At 32.1% G+C, this 18147-nt stretch overlaps 1 protein-coding gene and 1 long non-coding RNA gene across 12 annotated transcripts; both read left to right on the forward strand.

Moving 5' to 3' along the window:
* Window positions 1-448: 448 nt before the first annotated feature.
* Window positions 449-5138, forward strand: LOC147389636 (uncharacterized). 5 transcript variants are annotated; one of them, XR_015170899.1, is made up of 5 exons: window positions 455-585; window positions 868-1242; window positions 1782-1902; window positions 2182-2356; window positions 4000-5138. XR_015170899.1 is itself a non-coding variant. In XM_086419416.1 (5 exons), exons 1-4 carry the CDS (start codon window positions 574-576, stop codon window positions 2312-2314), a joined length of 354 nt encoding a protein of 117 aa, XP_086275542.1. In that variant the 5' UTR covers window positions 492-573; the 3' UTR covers window positions 2315-2356; window positions 3962-5138. The 5 variants fall into 5 exon arrangements, 2 of the variants coding, with proteins under 2 accessions (XP_086275542.1, XP_086275540.1); XM_086419416.1 differs by having other exon boundaries at window positions 492-585; window positions 1155-1242; window positions 3962-5138; XM_086419414.1 differs by having other exon boundaries at window positions 496-585; window positions 1155-1242.
* Window positions 5139-6493: 1355 nt separating this feature from the next.
* On the forward strand, window positions 6494-16641 carry LOC147389637 (uncharacterized). 7 transcript variants are annotated; one of them, XR_015171027.1, is made up of 9 exons: window positions 11810-12223; window positions 12770-12890; window positions 13034-13647; window positions 13741-13829; window positions 14054-14156; window positions 14381-14471; window positions 15469-15600; window positions 15741-16083; window positions 16288-16641. It is a non-coding gene; the product is annotated as an uncharacterized LOC147389637 (long non-coding RNA). The 7 variants fall into 7 exon arrangements; XR_015171024.1 differs by having other exon boundaries at window positions 11812-12223; window positions 13034-13829; window positions 16288-16640; XR_015171025.1 differs by lacking the exon at window positions 14054-14156 and having other exon boundaries at window positions 11861-12223; window positions 13034-13829; window positions 15741-15891; window positions 15972-16083; window positions 16288-16639.
* Window positions 16642-18147: the final 1506 nt, after the last annotated feature.

Consider the following 18147-nt stretch of genomic DNA (forward strand, 5'->3'; position numbering starts at 1 on the left):
ATTTTTTTACTAAAATACTCTCATGTGCTTATTCCCAGGTATAACTAATGGACTTTAACGTGTGCCCTTAAGACACACATCAATATGACCCTGCTTTTTTAGTTCAAATACCTGAGTTAGACTTCAAAATTGTTGGAAACCGAGATAACTCACTTGAGTCATATCCATTACATGAAAGAGTCAATACAACGATATGGGTAGGCTTGTCAATGGATATTCGAAAATCCATATCCAACTTCTAATTCGATTTGAAATATCGGATATTATCCGATATTTTCGGAATTCAGATTTGTATTATGATGTTATTTTAACATTCGAATCAAATTCAGATGTTACAAAATCCGAACAGATAATATCCGATTCGATTTAAACATATGTATAATATATTCATGTTATATAGCAAAACCTTTTTTAAAGATATTATATTAAATAAAAAAGACAAAAATGTTGCTTTTCCATCGGTGTCTCCGACCCAAAACGGTCTTCATCTTCTCTCTCAACCTAAAGGAACAAGCAAGTGGGTTTAGGAGTGTGAACTACTTTAACTTATGTTGACGGCCATTTTCTCTGGTGATGAGCGTCCAGGTAGGTACTCTCTCTTCAATCTCGAACTAAAAACCTTGTTTTTAATTCTTCCAAATCCATTAGCTTCGTCTTTGAACAAAATATACCTTCATTTTTTTCGTGAAAATTCATAAGATTCAATCTCATCTTCTATGTTATCCATAAAACACTTGATTTTTTGTTCAAAATTTTCAGTATTTTTGTATTTCCCAAAAATCAATTGTTTTTACTTGATATTTGAACGTTGAAGATGGCTGCTATTGAAATTGAAAACTAAGGGTTGAGATTGGTTTTGGAGAGAAGGAAAATCTTGGTACAGGTTGAAGACGAAGGTACAGATGGAATCAAGATCGGATATTACCGGATATCCGATAGATTTTTCGAATTCGGATGCTGTAGAAAATATTCGGATGTGGCCACATCGGATTTGATTAGTATCCGTTTACAACCCTACTTATGGGATCCATCGAAACCCTAGCCTACGACTAACACCTCAGATTCTACCCTAACTTCTTCGAAACCAGCGCTTCTTCAAGGTTCGCTTTTCACCCACAAATCCTAACCCTAACCCATGTCTTGTTCTGTCTAAGATCGTTTATGTTAATCAAGTTACCGAGAAAAATCAAAATTTTCAGTCGCCATTAATGGCTCGGGCGAAGATCAAGTTATTTTTCCGTGGTGAGTCGTTGTTTAGCTCTGATCTGCAGTCTTTTATAGTGATTGAAAGTCTGGTTTGTTTTTTTTTTGTTTGATCGAAAGGTTCTTCCACTGTTTTCAGCCTAGATGGGTTTGTTTTATTGAACCATTTCTTAATTTCCGTAATACCTATGAATACCGATCCAGATTGAGCTGATCAAGTGTTCAAGTTAGGTTGAAAAAGTACAACTTTGATCCTTAAAATATAAATTTTCTATGATTTGGTTTTAAATAAGTTTTTTCTGTTAGCTTTATCAAAAACCTCTCATTTTATTCTGATTGATTGGAAATAAACACAGTGTTAAATGGTCTTTAGATGGTGTACAATGCTGTTAGTTTTATTTTCTTTTAAAGAAAAAAAATTATATGTGGAGATATCTAGTAAAAAATGCCTTTTAATAATGCATAGGTTCTCTAGTTTTTTGGATCATGACCTTAGACACCAGTTTTAAATTTCTTTCCTTTCTTATTTAGTTTTTCATTGTTGAAAGTGTGATCTGTATTAAATTTTGTGTCTGTAGGTCAATTAAAGGATATTTTCTTAAAAGCCTTCAAGATGATAGATATTAATTGTATGATATGCACTACAATCTTGAGGTCACTGGCCCGATCCCAATTTATTAGCAAACGCAAGGTCGAGAGGTATTGTTCTTTTGTTCAATTTCTCTTTATTTGGTTGGACAATTATATCATCTCAAGTTGAAAATAGCGATCAAATCTTTCTAAAGAATTATGATTTTCTTATTTTTGAATTTTAGAAAATATGTTTCACATAGTACTTTTCAATAATAGATTCCAATGAGGTGCTCTCTTCTTTTGGCACTCAAGATTAGTTTTAGAAAATATGTTTTGCCTAGTACTTTTTTGCTTTTGCTTCAATATGTTCTATCTTAACAAGGAAGAAGTTGGTCTTGTCCACAGCAATATGTCACACTTAACAATCATGTCGACCAGGCGTCGCAGTGCTGGACTGGACTTGCTTCAATCCATCTTTGACGATGAAGCGGAGTTTCTTGTGCTCAAGAAGTGGACGATGCTCATCTTTCAAATATAAAATGTAGAGACAGCCCTTGTTTTGAAGCCTAAAGCCTAACAAGTGAGTTATTACCTAATGTTTTATTTGTATTATGAGTACTTTATTAATTTCCTTCTTTCTTGTTATTTTCTATCTTCTTTTTTTTTTTTTTTCGTAATTATAGTATAGAGGATTTTTTTAAACTAATTTTTAAAGTAAAGATTTGTAATGTTTTATTTAAAAGTTTTTGTTCTTTTTTTTTTTTTTCTTTTCTTTTTTTTTTTTTTTGAAAAAAACAATCCCAGTCAAAACTCAAAAAAATTGAGGTTGGTTCTGGTTTTGATGTTTATTAAAAACCCCGAAACTCGAATTATTAGGTTTGGTTCCAGTTTTTTCAAAATCTGAACCAAACCTGAGTATTCAGTTTGGGTGGACCTGTATGTACATCCCTTATTATTTGTAGTATTCCAGCCACCTCATCCAGGAGCCTTTACATGGACCATAACCATTACAGCCAACCAGGACTGTCAATTGGGTACCCATTTAGCTTTAGCAAGGTCCAGAAACTTTGGTTTGACATCCCTTTTTCTAATATCTGATCGGACTTGGGTCTTAAAGTAACATAATCGATGGGAATCAAAACTGAGTATAAGTGATTAGTTGTTCCAGTTTTTATATTATAAATAGTTGGAGGCTTCCCTATCTTTTGAAATTAATAAATATTACCATAAAATTACCAAGATTCTATTTAATCTATATATTTTAGTTTAAAATAACCATCTAGAAGTTTATATTATCAGTGAAGAAGATTAATTTTAGTTGTTTGAAAACTTGAAGTAAAGTTTACTCATATCTCACTGAAATAAATTGTAATTATGATGCTAATGCTTTTATAAAAAGTGTGTTATGTTATCTATCAAAAAAACGTGTTGTTTTTTAAAGAAAAAAAGCTTTGCAATGATTCATAAAAAAAAGATGTTTTCTCATGTTTTACAATGAAAATGAGATTTGCATGTAAAGAAGATGGAATGCTTTTATCACTAAGTGTGATTTTCGTCTTATCTATCATAAGAACTTGAACTGATAGATAAACAAAGATTTTGGCGTTTCCAGTTTCAATTGCATATATTTTAGAACCAAAACAAAGAAATTTTGACGATTCCTATGTTAGATATCTTAGGAACCAAACTAGAATCGACCCATTGGCACTTGTAGAACCTATCATTCAATGGTTTCCACTAGCACACAACGTTGATGGTGTCATCTCTCACCATTTAATTTAATTGAAGATAGTAAGACTTTTCAAGTCTCAAACAGCTAGAACCCCATTTAAGGCTCTCCATCAACGTGACTGTAAGCTTCAAGGGAAAACACATATTTCTTAGATATCGTTTTCGATCTGTTAGAGATTAACTCACTTTTTCCTAGGGATACATTTTTCTCGAAAACCCTAACATCCAACGATCATGTTGATAGATGGTTGAATTTAGCCTTTTTCCAAGAAAGTATGTATATTTTTTATAAATACTACAAAATTGAACCATAATTAGGCCAATTTGACAAAAAAAAATTATTTAATTATCTGTTCCGTTTTTTAAATATTGAATGAAATTTAAATTGCGTAGTGTTCTAAGGTCTTGGTTACTCGTTAAAAAATTATCTTGTTTGCTTTGATATTTATGAAAGGTTTCAAACACTTTTTACTCAAATTGAACCATAATTAGGAAAATCTCAAACTCTCTTTGGGATTCCAATATGGGGTAGTAGATCCGAAACAGTGCAAGCTCGTGGCATCATCATCAATGGCTCCTAATAGTTCTAATTCGATGCCAATGGAGATCAAAGAAGAGTGGAAAAATGAGTTGGAATCTGGATTAAGGATCGGAGCGAAGAGGAAGCGATCAAAGGAGGGCAGAGCAACTTCAGAGAGAGTAAAGATGGAGTTATTTTGGAAGGAAACAGTGAGGAAGATGAGCAAGTATCAGTAGCAGAAGAAGAAAAAGATCGAGTGGACATGAAATCAAAGGAGGAGTTGGATAGATTATGGGAATCAGGTGGATTTCCTTACATACTGCCATATTGGACTCCTCCTCACAGAGATGCTGCCCTTGCACGATGCATCCAACAATGGCCGAAGGAAAAAAGCTAATATTTTTCTTGGTGACAATAGTGTAACTTTAAGTCGATTTCCGCCATTGTTGCCGCAGGGGTCGCTCGGATCACAAGGGAGCAACTCTTCTGTGATTTCTGAATTAGAGGACGAACCAATAGAGAGCTTAATTGGATAATCTACACTGGAACCATGAGTTCTATGGTCTGATCCCAACTTATTTGAAAATGGAAGGTTAGCAGTACTATTCCTTTCATTCAATTTCTCTCTTTTTTTTTTTTTTTTTTGGTTGGACATTTTATCCTCAAGTTATCTCATGCAGACAGTAATTCCGGAATTCATCATTTGTCATTTATGAACTTATAGAGTTATTCTCATTTATGAACTTAGAAAGCATAATGCACAAGATAACCTTTTGATTTTCTCAAGTAGTTTAGGTCCATATTTGTTTGGGAATTTGTAGAAATCTATCATCAGATGTAATATTATTGTTTGGGATACTTATTTTCTCTTCTTTTGGATATTCAACCGGGAATCATCTTGGATGTGAAGTGAAACACATTGTCGAAGTTGCAGGATGTGATTCTCCGTATCCACTTTTGTATTTCCTTCGGAACCAGGTTATTTTGTATACTTTAAACTGAAGTAAAATTAAAGGAATGGAAATAGTAACCAATCACATTAGATGCTTTAAATTGTGGGGCTGTCATGAGTTCCATCAGACTCTCCTGTGATTAGTGAATTTCTTATTTATTTTTCCATGAACTATGGCTTGTATTTATGAATCATTAGATGGTTTAAATCATGTGGCTTGCATGAGTTCCTTGACTGTTTATATTAGGGCTGCAACTTGGGCAGGTTAATCAGAACTCATCTCCATTGATGGGCTAGCCTGGGTTGGGTTATATGGAGAAGTTGAGGGCAACCCCAACTCAATCCGAATCCAATGCTATATATATATATATATAAAAAATTCCAGCTCTCTCTTTCTAAATATATTTGTAAAATTAAGGAAAATCTTTTCATTAATTTTTTTTTCTATATTTAAATTTAAATTTATTGCTTTGAAGACGAAGAGTTGTTTTTACATAAATTTTGATGAGGGAAAAATGAGTTCATTCTGTCCAAAACTGCTTAACTTGAAATTGAAATTAGACTTACTCAATGAGCCCAATCTGCCCAAAATTACTTAGTTTGGGTTAACCCGAGTTTAACTTGAATTCTAATCCCATGGTCGGGTTGAGTTGAGCACGTGTTGATGGTTCTACAACTTGTGTTGAGCCTGCGTTGAACCTCCACCTTGCCCAACCCACCCAGGTTGCAGCCCTAGTTTATCTGGACATTATAAATCACTTGTGCTGTCCCACTAAGTGGGCCACCAATATCTGCAGCTTTTATTATCAGGAAATGTACGTTCTAAGGATTGTACCTGATTTTGATAAATAAATAATAATAAAAACTAATCTATTGTATTCCTCTGAAAAAGCATGTGGAAGCCTAATAAATGTTATAAAATACATTCAATTATAGTCGCATGAAATCACCACCACAATAAAACTTCTGCTGCCAAAAGAAAACTAAGTGAAATGAATATCTAAAGAAAAAAAAAAATTATTGATAGAATACATCTTTCACTCGTGAGGACGCACCTTCAGTTATCCCATGTGATGTGTGGTAGCGGTGTCAATGGATAGCCGAAATCCGAATTCGAATTCGAATTTGAAAAATCGGATATTATCCGAAATTTTCGGATTCGGATGTCAGTTTAACATTCGAATGAGTTTTGGATACGAATTCGGATATTACGATATCCGATTCGATAATATCCGCTCCGATAAGAATATACATATATTGTATTTATGTTTTACAACAAAACTTATATATGTATATATATCGTCTTATATATTCGTGTTATACAACCAAATTTTTTTTTAAACTTTATCTTCTTCAAACCTTCAAATGTGAAGAACCAGACGAGTGAAGAACCAAACGACTGAATCGTGGTTTCGATTGCTGTAACCATCATCTTCTCCGCCGGCAACCATCTCTCTCTCTCTCTCTCTCCTCTCTCTCTCTCTCTCTCTCTCTCTCTCCTCTCTCTCTCCGATCTGAACCAATAGGAGTGATTTTTCGAAGAAAATGTGGGTTTCGACTGTGCGAACTCCGACACGTCTTCTCCGACCGGCGAGCATCCAAGTACATTCTCTCTCTCTCTCTCTCTCTCTCTCTCTCTCTCTCTCTCTCTCTCTCTCTCTCTCTCTCCGATCTGAACCAGTAGGAGTTTCCAATGAAATTTGGGTTTCAACTGTGCGAACTCCAACAAATCGAGGAAGACGAAGTTTTATTCGATTTTTTATCGAATCGGATATCCGATATAGTTTTCGGATTCGAATTCGAATGTTTGTTAGGGATATCAGATCGTATTTGAATTCAAATTCGGATAGTATTATTATTTTTCGGATTCGGATTCGAATTCGGATATCTATCCGTTGACAGCCCTAATGTGTGGGTGTCGCATGTGCTCGGAAAAAAAAAAAATTTTAAAATGTTAGACACCCATATGCCTTGGCTACGGCCCTGGCCCTTTCGATCTCCCTAGTCAGACGTAAGTTCGGACACCCCATCGTGAAAACACAAAAAAATCTTTCACTCATATTTTCAAACTTAAAATGACTCCAGTTCATACTATAAACTCATTGTAAAGATTAAATTTATGACTATTGAAAAGAGTGCTGATTTTCTAACTAGAAAGTCTTCACTCAGTCAATACTTGGTTAATGTGGCAAGGACATGGAACCATTGATTTGTTTCCTTGAGATACACATTTGCAAACTCATAACATGCCGAGCAGTTGTGTATCCCGTAGAAAAATCTATGATTCTGCATCCATGTCACATAAGCTGAGTATTGACCGAGTGAAGACTTTCTAGTTAGAAAAGCATTATTCTATTGAAAATCGTAAAACTTATTTAAAATAAAGAAAATTTCTAAAAATGGTAAATATTTTAATATTTCTAAGACTTCTCTCAAGTGTGTTTTTATTAACACTTCTGAAGTCTGAATGGAGATAGTGCACATTTAAAATTCAGACTTAAGAATTAAGAATCAAAATTCAGAAGTTTTGATTTAACGATGGGGGGACATCGGATGAAACTTTTGAATTCTGCATTTTTTTTTATTCCTAAAATACTCTCTTCAAAACACTGATTTCTATTACTTATCACTTATTTATACAAATCTTAAAACCCTTATTTATAATTTGTCTACCTTTCATTCCTCTATAATAGTGTTGTCAAGGTCTCTCCCTTTCTCTTATTTCATATTTGAAAATCCAATATTTTTCACCCTGAAATTAATACAATAAGATCTCTCTCTATCCTTGATCTACCATTTTCATCCATTAATGGGCATCTCTTTTTCTTCTAACATCATATATTTCATATATGTAATTTCGATTATATACTTGTAATTTAAAAATCTCTAGGATTTTTTTAGTGTATGGGATTTAGGTTTTGTAGATTTTGATTTTTCAAGAAAAAACGATTGAGATTATTATGGTAGTCATCTTGGTCTTGGACGATTTTTAAAATCATAAGATACTAGTGTCTATTCTAAGAATAGCTCAGAATTATCTATTTCATAGATGAGGAAGAGTGGATTAAGTAGTTTATATATGAATCCAATTGGGTAGTGCTTGCACATCAAAAACTATTTTTGAATCTCGTCTATATTTTTGACCATAGGCAAGCAAGTGGTTCGATAGGATAATTAGAATCTTATGAATTTTCTCTTTTTTGATGAAATTTTTTTTAAGGAGTTTACAAGTTATTTTTTTGTTAACTTATCCATTTTTTTTTTTAGAATCTCCTATTTTTTTCATAATATATTATTTTTTTCAAATCTTATAAAATATAGTGTGTTTTAAGATTTTTTTTTTCAAATAATTAATCATTAAGCTTTTTATTAGAAAATAAAGAATACTTTCCTTACTAAGATATTTATTTATTTATATCTATATATTTTTTAATCTATTTTTTCATTGAAATCTTGAGGCATGTAATATTTGATTCCTAATATGGTGATCCATGTGGGCAAATTGAGTAAGATTTTAAATCTTACTAAGGAAGGCTAATATATCTCATGTGATAATGAAATACACTTTGCTTAACTAATAATAATAATAATAATGAAAAACACTTTCCTTACTAAGTTTGTAAAGTTTTCTAACCACATCACCTTATGGCATCTACAAACATGATCAGATGCCACATGGACCTGGTTGTAAAGGGCAAAATTCTATAACATAGAAAACAAAATTCAAAAGAAAGTTATGTTTCACCATTGAAGTTAATTTATGGTGTGACTTTATTTTTAGAAATGTTATTTTATTTTTGGTGGAGGAAATGAAACTTGTTTTTTTTTCCAATAAAGATTAGAATTCTATTAAGCAGGTTATATATGAGTTGGGTGGTTGGGTTTGGGTTTAAGTTTTTGACACAATTATTAAATTGGCCGGGTTTGGGTTTGGTAAATTTTCATAGTACCTTTACCTCAACACAACACAACCCGACCCATTGCCACCCCGAGGAGCAAGTTGCCACTTCTTTTATATAAGGAACTTTGTTGATCCACCAAACCCTAACCCTACACCTCAAACCTAACCATCTTCAAAATCATTAATCTCTTTTCTTCAAGGTTCACATATCACCCCAAACCCTAACCCATTTCTTATTCTGTCTCAATCGCTTTGGTTATCGAGTAAATACAAGAATTTTTGCAGTCTCCATTAAAGGCTTGGTTGAGGTCACAGTATTTTTCTATGGTGAAGCATTTTTTCACCCTTTTTTTAGTTGTTTAATGTGATTGAAATGTTGTTAGCTGTTGGTTTGTGTAATCGAGAGCTTCTTATAGATGTCCACGTGTTTCACTTCAGTATTATTTAATTTAATTCATGTAGTACCCCATGACTCTTGAACTCAATTTTGCTTATCAGGTGTCGAAATTAGGTTAGAAAAGTAGAAATTTTCAATAGTTAAAAAATATTTTAACTATGGATGTTTTTTTCACTAACATCTCTATTATCTTTATGAAAACAAAAATCTCTTTTTATTCAAATAATTCCTATGTGTCATTAAAAAATAAATAAATAAATACTATTACTTAAGAAACCTATGTAACTGGCAACTAAGCATAGCTGCAAGCACCAAGAGAGTTAAATGGTATTTTGGTGGTCGACACTCCACACTCCACAGAATTATTTATTTTATTTTCTTTTTCAAAAGAAAAAAAAAGTATATATGAAGATATCTAACATATGACTTTTAGTAGTATTTAGTCTATCGCAGTTTTTGCATCATGGCCTTACATCAGTTTCAAGTATTTTTGCTATGTTATTTACTTTTTCATTGTTGAATGTACAAATTTTATTAAATTTCATGGTTGTCGGTCAATTGAAGGATCTCCCAAAATGTTTGGGATAAAAGTTTTGAAGATAATATAGAGATTAATTGGATAATATGGACCGCAACCATGGAATCATTGGTCGGATCCCTCCTCATTAGCAAACTGAAGGTCAGCTGTTAATATTCTTTTTATTCAAATTCACTTAAATTGGTTGGAGATTATGCATGATAAAACTTACTCTTAAATCAATATTAGTTTTAACAGACAAAAAGGGCAATGTAAGAACTAGTGATAGCTTTTGTTTGGTTGTTATTAGTTTTGTAGCCATTTATAGCGACAGTTAGATGCCATTTGGCTGTTAGTAGTTCCATTCCGATGGCACAACTGCATTATTTTTCCCATTCCTTGATAATTTCGTTGATCCCAAGTGCAAATCTCTGTATGTACAAATCCTTGAATATGTGAAGTTTTTATATATTTGGTATATAACATTAGATTGGATTTGATCCAATTGTTATTACATTAGGTTTTGAATCTAGGATTTTCTTACTTAGGGGTACTGTGTATGGGTTGAAAGTTTTTTTGCAGGAATTATTTGACCTCGTAATCTCTTTTGATTAGTGTAGCCAGGAAAATTTTAATCTTATTCTCTTTTACATTTTTAGCACTTAATTAATGCTTATGAAAGTTTTTTTTTTTTTTTTTTTGGGAGAGTAATACTTATGAAAGTTAAATTTATAGTATCTGAATTAGAGATATTTTAGTTTTTTTTTAAAAGAAATGTTTAGACTATTTTATAATTATAGTAAAATATACTCGATTCCTTGTTTTGAATGCTGTTTGTTAAACTGAAAAAAATAAGTGCTGAATAGCATTAAGCGCTGAAACTTATAAGCGCTAAATTTAAGTGCTGAAAAAGTTGTTTATTTAATGCTGAATCATGTTTGTTACACATTGCTGAAACTAATAAATTGTCTTTGTTACCCTTACAATCATATTATACATTGTTTACATGTTTCAAATGCTTATTTATTATCAAACACAATAAAATATATTATTTCTTATAAAATTAAAATACAATTTATTTTTAAATAATAAATAATACTCAAATAATATTCAATTTATAAATAATAATTTCTATTATAAAAACCCCCAAATTTCAAATTAAAAATAATAATGTCATACAAGCCACCAAAATTTGAAATCAACTTTAAAATAACTTAATTTTGGATGAATAATTTTCGATGGAAATGAAGGATGTGTAATTATAAAAGCACCCTATGAATTAATAAGGACAACTCACATTATAGCCATTTTTTGTTTTGTTTTATATGGGTTAAACATTTTGGAATGAGCAAATTTTTAGTGAGGATGGTCTATATGGTCTAGAGATCATCCTCACCAAAAATCAGTCTATTTTGAAACTTCTAACTCGTTAAAAATAGTTTTTTTTTTTTTAAAGGGACAATTTACGATTCTTGAATTTGTTTTGATAGGGTTAGAAGTTTCAAGATGTGCTGATTTTTTGTCAAGATGATCTCATCATTGTAGAGATCATCCTCACCAAAAATCAACTCATTCCAAAAATTTTAACCCATATAAGACAAAATAATTTAGTTATGGTGTGGGTTTATTAATTTGTGACGTGTTTATATACTTATCATGGGATATAAGAGGTAATATCCTTTTAAGAATAAGGGCATACTTGTCCATGTTCAAAAAAACAAAGGGCATACTTGTCCGTGTTGAAAAAAGCGAAATGCTTACCGTTTCAGCACTTTTTTTCAGCATCAAAATAATGCTGAATTTTTTTCACTTATTTTCAGCAATAAGCACGAGTAAACAAACGCGCTATTTTGACAAAAGTGCTGAATTTAATTTTTTTCAGCAATAAACACTGAAATATAGCGCAAACAAACACCACCTAAGTTACCGCTAATTAAGTTAAGGACAAGTTTGTCTTTTTCTATTTTATCATGGGTGTTTGACCCATGATATGCCTTGGGGGTTTATTCTGAGTTAGATGAGACGACAAAATGGGATTTATTTTCTTGTTATTTTTTAATTTTCTTATTTCTTATTTTAGTTTATAAATCAAATACCTGAGTTGGACTTAAAAATCAATGGAAACCGAGATGACCCACCCGAGTCATATCCGTTACCAGGAAGAGTCGAGACTCAAAACGGTAATTTACAACTATATAAAGATCCAACTTATGGGATCCATCATCCATGGAAACCCTAGCCTACATCTACCACCTAGAGTCTATCCTAAATTTTTCAAAACAATCTCTTCTTCAAGGGTCGCTTCTCACTGACAAACCCTAACCCATATCTTGTTGTCTCGATCGGTTATGTTATCCAAGTAACCAAGAAAAGTCAAAATTTTCAGTCTCCATTAATGGCTCGGGAGAGGATAGAGTTCTTTTTCCTTGGTGAGTCGTTGTTTCGCTCTGTTCTGTAACCTTTTAATGTGATTAACACTCTGGTTGTTGTTTTGGTTGATCGAAAGGTTCTTCCACTGTTATCAGTCTAGATGGGTTTGTTTTATTGAACCATTTCTTAATTCCTGTTCTTCCATTGAATCCCTAACCCGATTGAACAGATCAAGTGTTCTAGTTAGGTTGAGAAAAAGTAGAACTTTGATCATTAAAATATAATTTATCTGTCGATTTGGTTTTTAATAGAAAACAAAATTTCTGTTATCTTTATTCAAAAAAAAAAAAATCTCATTTTCTTCGGATTGATTGGAAACAAACAATAGTGTTAAATGGTTTTTAGATGGTGTACAATGCTGTTAATTTTATTTTATTTTAAAGAAAAAAAAAATTATATTCTATCTAGCAAAAATGTCTTTTAATAATGCTTAGGCTCTCTAGTTTTTTTGGGCCATGGCCTTACACCAGTTTTAAGTTTCTTTCCTTTCTTATTTACTTTTTCATTGTTGAAAGTGTGATCTTTATTAAATTTTGTGTATGTAGGTCAATTGAAGGATATCTTCATAAAGGCCTTCAAGATGATAGAGATTAATTGGTTGACATGCACTACAACCATGAGGTCATTGGTCCGATCCCAATTTATAAGCAAACACAAGGTCAAGAGGTATCATTATTTTGTTCAATTTCTCTTTATTTGGTTGGACGATTTTATTATCTCGTTTTGAAAACAGGGATCAAATCTTTCTAAGAATTATGCTTTTCTTGTTTTCGAATTTTATAAAATATGTTTTGCTTTTGCTTCACTAGGTTCTTGTCATTCCCAAGAAACATGCCATCAAATACTTCCCTCCGATTCCAAAAAGTTCCGGAAAAGGTGAGAATGGTGGTGTAGTAGATGACGTGGTACTGATGTTTTTTGATAGGGAGATGAGATCATGGAATTCAGATACATTTATTGGGACAGTAGCCTTAGCTTTGTGCTTACTGGAGGTTAGAAAATTTTAGTTAAGGGAAAGAAACTGAAGATAAAGGATGTTGTCATCTTCTACAGATGTGAGAATAGAGAAGGGGAAGAATCTGCATTCTACATGATCGATTACATTCTTGGGTGTAATGGAAGCAAAAGTTGCAGTGGTTCTGGAGGGAGTTTTAAATCAGTTTTAGATAGAAAGGGAATGAGAAGAATGGAGGAAGAGGAGGTGGTGATGGGTCTTGCACCACCACCACCAATGGAGGAGAAAAAGAGGTGTCGACTTTTCGGTGTGCAGATCAATTGATGATACTAAGATATTGGTTTGATTTACATTTTATTTTTGAGTTTTTAAACATTTAGATTCAATCATACAACAAGACTAACTGTTCATGGATGTGTGTAAAATTCAAGACAAAGACAGTTGTTTTGGTGCAAAACTGCAAATACTGTTAAGTTATATTTGGTACATTTTGTGAGGATCATAAGTCACAGAGGATGCTATTTTAAGAATAGTGGATTTATAGCACTCTCTTGTCGACAGCATTATGTCACATATAAACAATCATGTCCAGGCATCACAGTGCTGGACTGGACTGCTTCAACCCATCTTGGAAGCCTAAAGTCTAACAAGTGAGTTATTACCTAATGTTTTATTTGCATTATGAGTACTTTATTCATTTCTTTGTTTGTTGTTATTTTCTATCATTTTCTTATAATTGTAGTTTAAATGATTTTTTTAAACTAATTTTTAAAGTATAGGTTTGTAATATTTCAGTTAAAAGTTTTGTTTTTAAAAAGTTTTAATCATTTAAAAAAAAAAAAAAACTAACCCGATCAAAACTCAAAAAATTCAGGTTTGGTTCTGGTTTAGATGTTTTCTAGAAAACCCAAGTGATGTCTAACGCGTGCACACAAAACATGTGAAAATCGCTGTCTAAAGTTAAGTACCATCTAAAGGTAAGTTTAGACATTGTTTTTTAAAAAAGTGATGTCTTATCTTTACTTTAGACATCATTTAAGAATTGATGTCTAAAACCTTTAAATTTCATGCCTTTTTTGTTTTTTTTTTTTTTTCCAGATTTTAAACATCACTTAAAAATCAATGTCTAAAGTCTTTTTTGTACTAGTGATTTACTTTTTCACTGCTGAAAGCATGATCTTTATTAATTTTGTGCTTGTAGCTCAATTGATGGAGGTCCCAAATTTTTTGGGATAAGAGCTTAATTGGATAATTTGCACTACAACCATGAGGTCAATGGTCCGATCCCAAAGGTCTGCAGTTACTATTCATTTCAGTCAATTTCTCTTATTTGTTAGCCATTTTATTACCTAATGTTATATCATGCAGACAAAACTCCTTTTTCTATCAATAATAATGATAATTTATTTATTATTTTAAAGGTAGGAAAAGGAAAATGCAAAGAAGTAAAGTATAAATCAGGAATCATATCTTACTACCTAGTTTTTGAATTTTAGAAAATATGTTTGGCCAGATTCTTTTTTTTAAATTAGATTCCAATGAACCAATCTCTTCTTTTGGCACTTAAAATTAATGGATCCATTCATAAACGTCATTTAACATGACAACAATGTAATTGGCCGGGGTCCTTCAAATACCAAGCTACCTATTTGGATTGGAAAGGCCTATAATGCATACTGTTTTCATAATCTTAATCATCACTCAAATCGAATCGTTGCTTTGTTCAACATCCGAATAGTCTTGATTGCTAACTTCATGGTTCATGTGCATAACATCCAAATAGCTTGGGTCTTGTTTGGTGTGAAGAAAGGATTTCCCTAATTTATTTATTTTTTGCTATTGCTTGGATAGGTTTTATTTTTACTATGAAATTTGATTTGATTGGAGTCTAGGATTTATTTATTCTTGGGGGCATCAGGTGTGCATAGGAAGGATTTTGTTGGATTACTTTGACTACATAATCTTTTTTGACTTGTGTAATAAGAAAAAATTTAACCTCATTCTTTCTCCACTTATAGTACTTAATTTACTAATGCTATTAATTAGTATTACTATTTTAGATATTTTTATTCTTAAAAACTTAACCTTGTTTTGAAGACATTAGCACAAAATTATACCGAGTTACCCCTGTCGCTGTTAGTCCATCTATGAACTTTTTGGTGGACAAATTTTATTCTATTGCATGTTGATCATCTGTTAGATGATACTCCAATCTAATTGTGCTTTGTTTTGATTCAGTCATGACTTTTTTCTTTCTTAATATATGGCCTACGTTGTTTCTTGTTTCAGTTGTGTTATCTAGAACAACAACAAATGCTTGAAAATTTATCGAGGATAAGCCAAGTGGATTTTCTCTGGTCCTAATAGATGCCCACCCGTTTGAACTAAACGATTTCAACTTCTTGAAAATTCTTGTTCTAAGTGAGTTTTTCTCCTTGCTTCTTGTAACCCATCTATTTTTTTAAGATGATCTTCATTCTTTATTTTGTTTTTCTATTATCATTCTAGCTGACAAATCCTTATAATAATTATTATATATTTCTTTTTTTTTTGCATCACAGGCAGTTCCGATGGAAATTATTGAGCTGATGTACTTCCAGGGATTGACTAGATAAAGTGTTGCTAGCCATCATGTTTGGAAGTCAAGAATCTATGAAAAATATATGAGCTCAAATGCCCTAATTTCCACCCCAAATCTAAGCAATTAACAAAGTACGGACACAGATATGTATTTTAAACTTTTTGTAATGCTAAGTAAGCAAATGGTGTAATAGTAGAAAAATATTGTACAGTGCTTCTTGTGATATCTGAATTAGAGGACGAACCAATAGAGAGTTTAATTGGATAATCTGCACGGGAACCATGAGGTCTATGGTCTGATCCCAACTTATTAGCAAATCGAAGGTTAGCAGTTACTATTCCTTTCATTCAATTTTCTCCTCCTTTTTTTTTGTTGGGCACTTTATCCTCAAGTTATCTCATCCAGACAGTAATTCTGGAATTCATCATTTGTCATTTATGAACTTATTGAGTCATTCTCATTTATGAACTTAGAAAGCATAATGCATGAGATAACCTTCTGATTTTCTCTTCTTTTGGATACTCAAGAGGGAATCATCTTGAAGTGAAGCACATTGTTGAAGTTGCAGCACGTGATTCTCCGTATCTACTTGTGTATTTCCTTCGGAACCAGGTTATTTTTAAAGGAATGGTTTAAATTGTGTGGCTGTCATGACTTCCATCAGACTCTCCTGTGATTAGTGATTAGTGAATTTCTTATTTATTTTTCCAAGAACTATGGCTTGTATTTATGAATCTTTAGATGGTTTAAATCGTGCGGCTTGCATGAGTTCCTTGACTGTTTATATTAGGGCTGCAACTTGGCAGGCTAATCCGTACTCAATTTAGTTTTCTCTTTCTAAATATTTTTGTAAAATTTAGGAAAAAAAAATCTTTTCATTGATTTTTTCTTTTCTATATTTAAATTTAAATGTATTGCTTTGAAAACAAGGAGTAGTTTTTATATAAATTTTGAGGAGAGAAAAAAATGAGTTCAATCCATCCAAAATTGCCTAACTTGAAAATGAAATTACACTTGCACAATGAGCCCAATCTGCCCAAGATTACCTAATTTAGGTTAACCCAAGCTCACCCTGAATTCTAACTCGATGGTCGGGTTGGACATGCTCTGGAAAGAAAAAAAACATTAGAGATCCATATGCCTTGGCTACGGCCTGGGCCCTTTTGGTTTCCCTAGTCAGACGTAAGTTCGAACACCCCGTCATCAAAAAAAAAAAAATTATTTCACTCAGATTTTCAAACTTATAATTACTCCAATTATACTATAAACTCATTGTAAAGATTAAATTTATGATTATTGAAAAGAGTGCTGATTTTCTAACTAGAAAGTCTTCACTCGGTCGACGCAGCATGGACAAGGAACCATTGATCTTTTTCCTCGAGATACATGTCTTAAATCCCCTAACATGCTGAGCAGTTGTGTATCCCAAGGAAAAAAATCTATGATTCTACCTCCATGCCACATCAGCTGAGTATTGACCAAGTGAAGACTTTCTAGCTAGAAAATCTTTATTCTATTGAAAATCGTAAAACTTATTTAAAATAAAGAAACTTTCTAAAAATGGTAAATATTTTAATATTTCTAAGACTTCTCTTAGAATATTTAATAGCTTTATAAATCAAAAGTGTTAAAATAGAATTTACCAAAGAAGTTGGATTATTTACACCATAGGAGGAGTGATTGCGCTGTGAGCGAATTTGCTCACATTCCAACACCGTTTAGACATGTGGCATTGATGACATCCTTAATAATAAAAGAATTTTTCTCTCCTACCCATGGTAAAAAATCGAAATTTTCTAAGAAGATCATTTTGTCATATTAAAACATATGATCCAATACAACAGTTTTGTAGAGGATGAAATTCTATGAATTTCAAAAAAAAAAAAAAAAAATTTTAAATGTTCTTTTCACCGTTGTGTTTTAATTTTAAATTTGGGTACTCGGTTGCCGTCCATTTGTAACACCATTGATCAAGCTCGAAAAATATTAATTTTTTTTTTACCATGAAGTTTTTCATGAAACCTAGAAGGTTGTCGTGTTTAATTTCCAATATGAAAATTTATGTGGATCCCACATCACTTTTTAATGTTTGAAATCTAAAAATATATATTTCTAGGCAGTGGATATGCGGGCAGGAGAGAGAAATTTCATTCTTATTACTTACCTCATCAGCACCACACGCCAAAACGATGTTGGTCTGTGAGCAAACAATCACTCTCTTAGGAGTAGGGTTAAAACCCATCTCTCACATTAAACTTGGAAAATATATTTTGATATTCAAAACGGCTATTTTGAATGTTCATTAACATGCCGAACAACTTTTAATTGTTGTCTTTGTCGTAGTACTTGTCATAAATTTTTTAAAGTATCGTTCTAAATTAACTTCC

Source organism: Akebia trifoliata, chromosome 12 (assembly GCF_017979445.1).
Source record: "Akebia trifoliata isolate Shusen 1 chromosome 12, ASM1797944v1, whole genome shotgun sequence".
NCBI lineage: Eukaryota > Viridiplantae > Streptophyta > Magnoliopsida > Ranunculales > Lardizabalaceae > Akebia > Akebia trifoliata.

Excerpts from the sequence above, each read along its gene's own strand:
- LOC147389636 (XM_086419416.1), top strand. Across the intron at positions 1,243-1,781 it reads GATCAAGTTATTTTTCCGTG|GTCAATTAAAGGATATTTTC; the intron begins GTGAGTCGTTGT and ends TTGTGTCTGTAG. Across the intron at positions 1,903-2,181 it reads AGCAAACGCAAGGTCGAGAG|CAATATGTCACACTTAACAA; the intron begins GTATTGTTCTTT and ends TCTTGTCCACAG.